We start from the raw sequence: 12047 nt of genomic DNA on the forward strand, positions 1-12047 counted from the left end.
GATTTTAAAGTAATATAATATACATATCCTGATAAAAATACATTTCTAAAATAATATAAAGTGTTATAACATTTTTCGTTACAATATTTTTCTTTTTTTCTTTCTTTTTTTATTAATCATAGTTAAAACATAGCTAGGCTTTTCTGTTCGTCCGTTTCAAATATCATACGGTATATGACGAGCGCAATAAATTGCGATATTGGATCTCTTACGCCACTGCGATACGTATCGGCAGGAATCATGGTAGAGCGTTCGGGGATTAGCGTATACTAACATATGGAAAAAAAAAACCGGTACATATGTACTCGTTCGTCCGGCTAAAACCGGTCAGTGGATACGCGTCTCTTCTCGTGTTGCTTCTTCGCGTCCTTGTTCCGTTACTTAAGCGAATCTTGCGCGGTATCTGCCTTTAGACCGGGTCAACGCGATACTCTGTTTCATCTCGTTCTCGTCCGCGAACTTGCCATGACGGTGCACGTCGAAGATGGAGAAGGATCCGATTTAGTGGCGCAGGAGATGCCGCTCATGCAGCAAGATGTCGTGCCGTCGCGAAACGGTTTGAAATCGAACAATACTGGTTCCTGGTCAAGATCGTACGAGGAATTTATCTCAACTTGGACATTATGGGATGTTCGTAAATCGCGTAAATCCGGTGAGTGTTGACAAACCGTAACGGTTACGCGATTGTCAATAGTCATCGTCTTCGTCAGTACTTATTTCAACAAAGAGACACAAAAACGACGAATGTATTCCTTCATTAAATCGCTTCTACTGTTTTTTAAACCAAGACTTTTACAAAAAAATTATTAAAAACTTAAATTTACAAAGTTTACATAAAAATGATTTAAATAATTAATAAAAACATATGTAGCAACACGTGCGCGCGGCGTCGCCCTCAGATATATTTTTCTTATCGAAAGAATAACAAACAATTAATATACGTATATTATGTGTTCTAATGTTCGTTAAATGTTTACAAGTTAAAATAATTAGACCGTCCATGTGAGCGTCACAGACATCCTTTTCACTCATTCAACGGAACTGCATATTGTTAACATATGCACACATCTTTCTTCTAGCTTTTCGAAATATGAAACTTTGTCGTACCAGACATGCGAGTAATATACCTATGCCATTCAGGATTCTGTAAGCCAAGCAACGATCTGAGGAGTCAGTCTCTTTTTACTCGTCGACGCGAATGCACCACGCTTTCGACTTCTGTCTAACAAAATAAAGTACCAGTGTTAGCACCAACCGAGTCGCCGTTATTACCGGACCACTCCTTACCCACACATAAATACTATGATTAATCTTAAATCATAATATTCATATTTTTATGAATTAGTAGATATACGAAATATCTGTAAACGTAATAAATACGTGTATAAAGTAATTATTTATATGTAGAAATATTTCATTTATTATCTACATGAGTGATTCACAATTACAAAATTAAAATGAGATATTCATATTAGAATTATTTAAAATTATCATACGTAAAATTTGGAAACTTATATGTACATACATTATTGATGCATGCATAAAAGTGATACTTGAGTTCTCAAAAAAGAACTTTTTTAAAAAGTTCTTTATTTAAAAAAAAGTAATTATATCACAAAAAATATGAATAAAAGATGTAATAACAAAATAAAGATATAAAATGATATGGAATTCCTGAATGTGTGTGTGTGTGTGTGTGTTTTGTGTGTCGCGACACATTAGTTTTGACAATTGTCTGATAAGTTTGAACTTATCAAACAACAATTAACGTTTTTAAAATAAATTTAACTTATCCTGATCATACAAATTTTACAAAGTTCCATGAAATTTGCACACAGCAAATTTCGCGAGATAGTTCACGAGCCATAAAGATATTTCAGGTTAACGACATTAAGTCATACATGTCGGCGCTATCGTGGCGTGAGTTTACAAGTTCGGTGCTTGTGAACAGTTCGCGATTTGTGTTTTATGTGACCGCTATCATGCGACTCGGCTCGAATTTATCGGACAGACGTGAGATTTTACGGGCGTTATCGGTGACAATAAAAGTCACAGAATAATGAACGTTTGTGTCATCGTCGGACTGAGCTGACATGACCATGTTGCAGGCAACGAGATGAATTACAAGGGCAGCGGGAAGGTCCACTTCGGGGTGGACGACGTGTCCCTCTATGGGACGCCGAAGGAGGAGCCGGGCCCGGGCCTCCCGGGCCAGGAGGTCAAGCAGAGCTTCCTGAAGAATCAGCTTCAGGCCCTGTTTCAGCCGACGGACAACAAGTTGGCCATGAAGCTCTTCGGCAGCAAGAAGGCGCTTATGAAGGAACGGATCAGACAAAAAGCCGCAGGTCACTGGGTCATCCATCCTTGCTCCAGTTTTCGGTATGTCCTTCGAATATCTAACTGATCTTATTCAACAGGCCGCATCAATATTTTGCGCTATCACATTTCGTTCCGGCTGAAAAGTACGTTCTGCCAAGAAATACCGGCCTCAGACGCAGCCTAATATCTAAGTCTGCTCGAATAAACTCGCGTACGATACATCGATCCCGCGTTCTCCATAAAAAGGAACAAAATTCTGCATACACTTGTCCCTTATAAAGTTGACATAAGGTTTGCGCTTAGAGATAACTAGATATATTGTTTTATTAAAAGCGTTATTTATATCTGTCACGATGATATCAGGGCGATGATTCGTGTTATTTTATAATAATTAGATACGATATAATACAAATTCATTCCTACAATATTATAATCTTCATTCTTTTTTGTAAAAATAAAAGATGTAAAAATTTATTTTCTCTAACACTTCGTAACTTACATCAATCATGAAATGTTCTTTACGAGACTGATTACCTTCCAGGCATTTTAAAAGGAAATGGTTAAAAATGAAAAATTACTTCTCTTTGCAAGACTTACTTTTAAATTAATGTAAAAAATTATCCGATTGTGTCAGTCAAGTTTTACGATTAGTTTTAAAAAATACGATTTTTAATTCTAATTTAAATCACTATCCTTAGATGTAGAGTGATTTTATAAAGAATATTATTCGAACATGAATATATCACGTATATGCCGTATACTAGTGAAAGTAATAAATGACAAAAGTCGCTAAGCGAGCGAGCGTAAATCAACGACTCGTGCCGGCTTACTCGCAATCCGAAACTTTTCGGCTTGACTACGATCCCGGATACGAGAAACTAGCGCCTTTGTGCCGCAGTAAAATATCTGCCGTATCCGGATTGTTCATCGTGTAGGCTTTCCGAGCTGTCCGAATGAGGCGCATGTCTCCGATCTTGAGGACCAAAAAAGAATGCGTTTGATCTACGGGCTAACATGCGTTACTTGCAACTTCAATCGATCTGGGTCGCGCGGAATATTCAATGGCTTTACAAGAGTCACGGATTTAGTTATGTATATGCTCGTGTATGTACAGTTGAGCAGTCGACCTCGCCTAGCCACGAAATAACATAGCATTGAGACTTTACGGCCTCAGGAAGAAGCCTCCGTCAGGCCTTTCGCTTCCTTCCGGAGTCGCTTTATCGATGGCAAGCCACAATCCGTCGCTGAAGTCAGGACGCGTACTATCGACTTCTCGTAGAGAAGGTTGACATCCTCGTCGAGCCATTTACGGACAAATGCATCGATTAGAATGACAATAAGCGTTCAAGAATGCTTGCTCTACCAAACGATAATGGATAGGCGATCTTCAATTAATGGTAATTTCTTGCAGAATTAACCATTAATCATCATTAGTCGAAAAAAAAAGGATTATAAGAGTATGAAGTGTATTTGAAGGATTTGTATTAGTAAAATCCTAAATATACCTAAATAATATGGAATTCATAATATAAAATCGAGAATAGAAAGTATACTAAAAGTTCGAAAAAGAACTCCGCACTAATTATGTTATGAAAAATTGGTTCGCCGATAAAATGAATTAGTTTTCACATATAATGTGACTTATATAATGTGATGAACAAGAGACACAAGGTTCAATAATAGGTAATTTTTTAGCTGAGTGGTGCATCAAAGGTATAAAAGTTGTGCTCACAGAGCACTTTTAATAATTCAAAAACTATCTATTACTGAGTTTATGACAGCGGAATTTAATTTTCCATGTATAGTGATTAATATGTACGGTTTTTTATTCTCGATCCATTTAAAACAATTTACAAGTATTTAATGCTTAAAAATTAATAGAATATAGCTTTTTCTCAGATTTGCACAATTTAGCTTTTGATAATTTACCGAAGAATTGTTGTTATAGTTCAATTTTTTTCCTATTCAATGTGTTTCTATTACTTGTGCGAATTTTTTTTTTTTCATTTTCGATGCGAAAAAACTGTTTTGCGTGGCGGAAGAAATCAACGGAACAAATTCGCGCGGCTGAAAACGAGCGAATGGTGCCTCGTTACAATATCAAATTGCCAATATTAACTGTGCATGGCGCAGCGTGCACAGTTCCATAACGCGCGAAACACTATACTCGGCCACGACTCTGCAGCAGTGACGGCGGCGGCGTTTGTCATTCCAATTGGTTGAAATTGCCCGGCGCTTCCGTTCGGAATCTTGGCTAATTACCGGCAGCGTGGAGGATTCTCCGTAGCCTTCTCTACGATTCCACTAAAACGCGAGACTCTCGTGGGCATTGAAACTTTAATTCGTTCCTCCGTTAATGGTTGCGATATCTTCCGGCAGAATGAACGTAACCAACGGTCGTTCTTTACGCGACATGTAACGCTAATATTCAACTGCTAAATTATACAAATGAGCGTCAATAGTGCTCCATTTTCCAATCGTTATTATATAGATCAAATATCCATATAATAAAAGTCATATAAGCTCTCGCGTCTGATATGTTTTATTTGAATAACGTGACATAGCGAGGGACGTGCCCTCGAATTAATGGATATATTATTTAAACACGTGCAAGTATCGTCCAATCTTTTTTCTCTTCAGGGAATAACGATAATAATTTCAATAGGTTCATATTGTATTAATATTATACAGTGCATGTGCTTTTATTTATTTCACTTTATTTTATGTGTATAAGTTATTTCTTTTCCAAACAGTCTCACGAAAAAAATATTAGTCTTTTTAATCAAAAATTCTTCAAATCTTCTTAAACATCTTTTCAATATCCAGCTTTATTTTTCCAATACTTTTCCATTGTTTGTAACTTTTTTATTAATAAACATATGTACATACATTTTCTTGGTACTATTATTTTTTAATATCTGGCGTTTTGATTGAAAGACATTTTTTTACAATATGTTTATTTTTATTAAAGTTATAAGCAATTGAATTGAGTGATATGATTGGGTCATACCCACAATGTGTTGTTCCCGTAGGGTTTGGCATTTAATATACTAAAAAAAAAAAATAAAAAAGTAAATACCACCGAAATATTCGCAAACATTACGGAATTACAGATACACCGAAAATCAGAGCGGTATCGCGGTTTTGAGAGGACACGTGCGTAAATGAATGTGCTCTTTGATCTATTGACCAAAATATAAATGATAGCCGAAATACCCGATAACACGTGTCGTATAGTTGGCTGGTAATGTCGCTCCGTCAGCAGTTCATTATCCGAACATCCCGAACATGCATAGCTCTATAGGAGATATCATGTTAATGGAGATTCATCCTGAGCAATTAACAGAGGATCCTAAACACGACATCGATGCTCGAGTTTCGATACGATAGTTGATTTTCAGCACCTAATATTTAAATCGCTTAAGCAAATTCTAGACTAAAGACGATGTGATGATAACAATTTGTAAGATCATTACACTCTTAAATCAAGAATACTACGTAAAAGTGAACTAAATGATAGCAAGAATATAAATAAATGCCAAAATTACCGAATACATCCAAATTATTCAAATAGTTCCGAAAGTATATATGTATAGATAGCGAGACCGTGTCTTCCGGATAGTCTCACTGAATTTCAGCTGAAGCGAAACTTTATTGGAAGCTTAGTACCGGAGATACTCTGTGCGGAATATTAAAAATTTACGATGCACAATGCTGACAATATCATTTCCTTCGTTTTAATATGCGGCCACTAAATCGCTGTCCTTCGCTTAAATACGTTGCATGAATTCGTAATTCGCCGAGTTCAATTCGCCTCGCGCGGTACGTGGCATTCATGATGACACCATGCATACGACAATATCTCGCGAAAACGTTGTAGAATTCGAAAATATAAGAGAAAATATTTTTACGCGTACAGTCTGAAAAAAAGAGGAGGAAACTCTTATTTTTCTATAGGCCGCAGGAAATAAAATGATTTTGCCATAAAAGTTTCTCTCATCATGTTTGCGGTTGCACATATTTGTCTGTTCTACGTCGGTTGGAATTGCCGCGTTGAACATAATTTGACAGGATTCGGTCGCGAGAACACGCTCTCTTTCACCTAAAGGGAAAGACTTATAAATGTGAGACGTCATAAAAGCGAACATAAACCACGCTACTTAACTCCGGACAGTACATTAAATACGTTCTTTTTTCCTCGTTTCGTGTTAAATTGTATAAAAAGTTGTATCTCCGGTGAAAACGACTTTCTTCGTGCTTGATTTACCATTGATAATGTTAAGATATATAGACTGAGCTCTCGAGCGAATGATTTATCGCGCCATCGGAATATTCGGCCGTTTCACATTTAACGGTTCCTGCTTTCGGATTCGTGAGAGAAAATATTATACTTGCGGTTTCCTGGTACTGTAAAATTTCCCTTGTAACTTTTAGCACGCGCTCAGACCTCTTTTTACGTTATTTTATGTATCAGTAAAGTATTTCGCTGTGTACATATTTATCTGAATCTAATCATATATTTCTTTAAAAATAATAAAATAAAAAAACGCACTTAAACGATAATTGCTGCTCTTCGAAGTTGTCAGCAGATAAGTCTGTCTTTCGACATTGCGGAGCTAAATGCCAGGTTTAAACAAAGGCATCAGAAAATATAATAAAACCCGAATTATTTCTTTTATGTTTCGAAGTGAAATGCATTTACTTATGCACTGCAACGTCGTAAAAGAAAGAAGATAACATTTTCGATGTCTGAATAATCAAAAGTAACGGTAAAAATCCTTAGTGCAGCTCGCATTCGTAACGTGTTCTACGCAGTTTCGCTTTGACGTAAAAGAAAATAATTGCACTGGCCTGAGAAGTAACGTATTTACAGTGACAACGATTATTATTATCTAAATAATTATCGTATCATTATGGTGCACATTGGCTAACGTATAATCACCTATTGCTGCGCAATGATCCATTCTAGGCCATGTTCCGACATATACATTGTCAGTACTGAAATTCTATAGTATACGTAACACGAAGATATTTTCGGTGCAGAGTGTATACGGCGGTGTGTATACAGAACACTGTTCTAGTCTATTGTTTCCATTAACGTGAATTCGAGAATAATTAGAGATTAAAACCGCATCATGAATGATCAGCAGCATCATGTTTTAACGTAAAAAAAGTCACTATAAAATATAAGATGATTACGTATAAATCATATTTGAATAACTATAAGCTTTAGGAACCCGATAAAAGAAATATGAAATAATGATTAACTGAAATATGAAATAATATGAATAAATAAAAATATGACTAACTGAAACGAATTATATTTTCAATGATTCACTTAAAGATTTCAATTTTATAACAGATAGGTAAATCAGACTTGAAATTTAGTGGTGATTACGTCTGCATATAAGCGTACATCACGGTAACGTATTTCAAGAAGCTGTAAAATTATGTATTCGAATAAGAGTACGCGGAACTGTGTCATAGTAAGGTTATATACGTATATGTAGCGTATATTGACATCGAGGATAATTTATACATGAAGCAAATAAGGAATCGCTGACACTACCGTCAAACTTCGAAGTCGCTTTTAAACTTCGACCTCGTCAGAACTCGAGTCGGGCTGCGTCATATATTAATAAGATAAATAGAATTTTATGATAGCGCGTGATTATATAGGCACAATTATATAGTCCGTAAACAAAACGGCCAAATGGGATAATGACGTAACGGACGAAAAATCGTACTCTAAATATGAATAAGCATGTACGACCAATTATAATTTATATAACGTAATAAACGGGACTTGCGACGCGCTTGTTATGTACGTAAATAATTACGTTATAATATGAACCGCGAAGACGATAAACTAACAAGGAAATTCATATTTCACATTTGCCTCGGTGGATTGTTTAGGAGATCCACGAAACGGATTATTGTGTGCCAGTTGAATTAAGAAACGAAGAGGAAACTTTCAACGAAGCGCGAGATATCTACCGCGAGCTGCGGTCGCGTATTCGCAGAATAGCGAATTATTCATGGTTAAAGAGATTAAGACTGGCGAAAGCGGCCCCGTGAACGTCCTAGAAATTAACGGTACAAAAACTGGGTGATGAAAGCGGTTCTCGAAGGGACAAAGAGAGAAGCCGGGGAAACAGGATAAATCGGTCCGGCTTGAGCCAGTTACAACCATGTTTCTACATGTATATCGCCGCTAGTCCAGCGCCAGTTGTAAGAATGATCTCAGAATAATCATCCGATTAAGCCGGAGACTACGGTGTCATTGATGGCGCGTTGCTCGATCACGTGTGTGGCTAGCTACATTAGAGCCTGATAATCTTTGTTCGAGAATACACCGAGAGAAAGTATTCGATATTTGTGACTATAATTGTATGGTAAAATAATTATGGTCAGACGTTCCATTTTTACAGTTATTACTGCTATAAAGTTAATAGTAATAAATTAATCTAGTAAAAAACTTAATAGCTTTGGGAATTAACGCTGTAGAAGGTACGCGATAAATATCAATGTTAATATTATGCCATATATCTTTTAATTAAAACCAATAATTACAAAAAATATGTTTAATAATTAATCGTTCATAAACATGTTTCAGCTAATCTTTTAGCCATCTTCAGTGCATCCTACATTCGATGAGATGCTAGATATATTCAATGTACACTTTATTCGTTGTGTGTTTATATCAGTAATGTTTCTCTCTGAGACGGTCAGTTCTTTTAATAGTAATAATTTTTATACAGTTCTATATACAATACAAAAGAATGTACTTATATAGTTGGTATCGAAAATGCTATAATTTATATTTTCGGTGCCAACTATATATTATTTTTAGTATAGAGGTATATAAACATAATCATCATTAAATATTATTATTATTACTAAACATTATAGTAGTAATAATTATGAAATGAAGCTTCTAAACTAATTATTTTATCATGTAATAATTATAGTCACAAAAGTACTTTTCTTTCAATGTAATATATAATATTTATTATATTGAGTTCAAATTTGATTAAAATTTCATTAATATCACAAAGTCGTAAATAAACTAATTAAGCAAATATGATAAAACAAATATATTTTTAGACTCATATAATAACATATTAAATGAAGAAAAAAGGTCGATACCCCTGAACTAAAAATTTATTTTTATGTAAAAATTAAAATAAGAGGAACAATTTTTAATGATCTTGATCTTCATAAATATTATGCTGATCATAATCTTGAACAACATTCAAAAGATTTTAGCGGTTGATCCGTCATCTTGGATAATGCTGACGCCGATAGTACTGTAACTTTCAAGCCTCATAACTCGAAAAGTACTTAAAAAAATATTTCGTTAATGTTTTGAAGAGTTCTCAAGATAAGCTACGAGAATATGTAATGAAAAATGGGGGTTCCCATTTTAAAAAATCGATGTGACGTTGAACCGACTTTGGCGACGCCATCCAAGGTCAAATTGATAATATCAATAGTAGATCTTTTTACACCCTACAACTTTTGTCTGAAACATTTTTCTATAAAACTTATACTTTTTAAGTTATTCAGACATATCAATCTTTTTTCTCCACAAGAAAAACAGAAAAGATTTTTATAGGAAAAGATTTTCACATATTTTATACATGGATATATATTCTTTCTTTTACTTTTTCATTTTTTGTATTTCCAAAAGAAAGTAGCATAATAAATTCATTGTTTTATCAAACTCTAAACATATATAGGTATATCCAATTATTATCGAGCAACCGTACGGATAAACTTGTAGGCATCAAAATTCATAGCGAGGAATAATATTGTGTCGCTCTCAATTGAGCATGCATGCACGCCGACCAGTAATTCCCCCTAGACTCCTCCGGTCGATCAAACAATGACAATCGATGGGTTGTCCTTAGTATTCTATCAAGTATCGTGATGCCAGAAACACACTATATATCCAATCAGTGTTTAATCAAACACAATTCAAGTAAATATTCACTCCAAATAAAATATACCCATATTTTACGTACAATAAAATTCTACAAATTTACATTTTACTGTGATATTAAACAATATTTAAAAAAAATTTTTTTGTATATGAAATGAACAGTTTTACTGAAATATTTAAATATTTAGCTAGATACAGATTTGGAAATCATTTTGTAAACTATCAAAATAATAATATAGGACGCTCAAACTGCTTGTTAGAATGAAGATGTTAGAAAAATTTTTCTATAAAACTTATGCTTTTTGAGTTATTCAGACATGCCGATCTTTTTTCCCCATCCTACAAAAAAAAACAGAAAAGATTTTTTATAGGAAAAGATTTTCAAATATTTTTATACATAGATATACATATTCTTTCTTTTATTTTTTAATTTTCTGTATTTGCAAAAGGAAGTAGCATAATAAATAAAAAAACCTTACTCATCATGCTTGAATTTGCTACGTAATTATTTTGGTAATCCAGTAAAATTATTTTCAGATCTGTCTAAATTTTTAGAGATTTAAATTTAGAGATTTTAGCAAAATTGTTCTTTCCATATACAATTTATTATTCGTCTTTCGCAAAAAACAGCAATTTGCGAAAGAAATAATAAAACTTTCAGAAAAAAAAATTACAATCAGCTTGTAATAATCTTGCGCAAGAATTATTTCTATATTCTAATTATGCATCGCGTACTGTCTCCATTTTCTGAAACACGTTATCTAACGAAAAACCAACAGATAATGGATTAAGAGAGCTAGATATAAGCCATTCTAGTTACACGTGCGAATCTCACACGGATATTCGATATTTCTCCGCCAGTATAAGCTTCTTCAGCTGACAGTAAAATGTTATACGCGTACGTAATTCTTTACTTGTTAAAACGCTCATAAAAGTGAAATACAACTTTATCCGCCTGCTCCACATTTGCTGATGGCTCTTCCTGCAAAACAACCTCCCCCCTTCCCCTCCCCCTCCGCATTTATCATCCGTTGCACTTGCAAAAATACGCGGCCATTTGTGCGGTCGAAGCATATAAATTTACGCTATGAAAATCGGCGTTTCCAGCGATGATTGTTATAAACATTATCAGCTTTGTCGTGCCGCGTTATTATTACAGCTGTGGTATACGCAGAATTTCATATACTTAATGTACTACATATGGCTGTAGGAAAAAACCAATATAAAGTGGAAGAATACAACCGTTTTTGTTGCTTTCAATAAAGATTCCATTTATACCGATCATGAATTATCAGTATAATTGATCACATATCATTTTATTCTATACATATACACTCGATTCATAATTAAACGCTCAATTAATTACTATATTTTAATTATAAATCAAAATATTCATAAATATTCCTAGACTGTTAAGTTCATCATTATCGAATTTTTATTTCACGATTCATTAAAAAATAGATTATTAATTAGTGTCTACAACTCAATTTTAAGAAATTGATTAAGCTATTGATTATAATGCAACCAATAATGCAATTATTGGAGAAAAGGTTTGAAGAATGTATGAGTCAGAACATTACTAAAAGCATAAAAATTTCATAAATTGTTTTATTACGTATGCTATGTAAAATTTGACCACAATTCTCTTATAAAAGGTTATTTAATTTTTTTATTTAACTGTTACATAAAAATCATGTTTTATAGAAAAGTAGCATAGAAAAGTAGCATTAAATTAATACAAAATATTAATAACGAATAAAATTGAATTTTATATATATATTTT

At 34.0% G+C, this 12047-nt stretch overlaps 1 protein-coding gene across 8 annotated transcripts in view; it reads left to right on the forward strand.

Moving 5' to 3' along the window:
- LOC108753780 (potassium/sodium hyperpolarization-activated cyclic nucleotide-gated channel 2) overlaps window positions 1-12047 on the forward strand; it is a 73259-nt gene that overhangs the window by 3573 nt on the left and 57639 nt on the right. For 5 of the 8 annotated variants that reach the window (XM_018495671.1, XM_018495672.1, XM_018495675.1 and 2 more), the window contains exons 1-2: window positions 501-652; window positions 2109-2379. In XM_018495671.1, coding sequence (XP_018351173.1) covers window positions 517-652; window positions 2109-2379 — 407 coding nt within the window. In that variant the 5' untranslated portion in view covers window positions 501-516. Of the gene's footprint in view, window positions 1-465; window positions 653-2108; window positions 2380-12047 lie in introns of those variants that run through there. The other 3 variants (XM_018495670.1, XM_018495677.1, XM_018495674.1) reach the window with 3 other exon arrangements.

The sequence above is a fragment of the Trachymyrmex septentrionalis genome, unplaced genomic scaffold, assembly GCF_001594115.1.
Source record: "Trachymyrmex septentrionalis isolate Tsep2-gDNA-1 unplaced genomic scaffold, Tsep1.0 scaffold71, whole genome shotgun sequence".
Taxonomy (NCBI): domain Eukaryota; kingdom Metazoa; phylum Arthropoda; class Insecta; order Hymenoptera; family Formicidae; genus Trachymyrmex; species Trachymyrmex septentrionalis.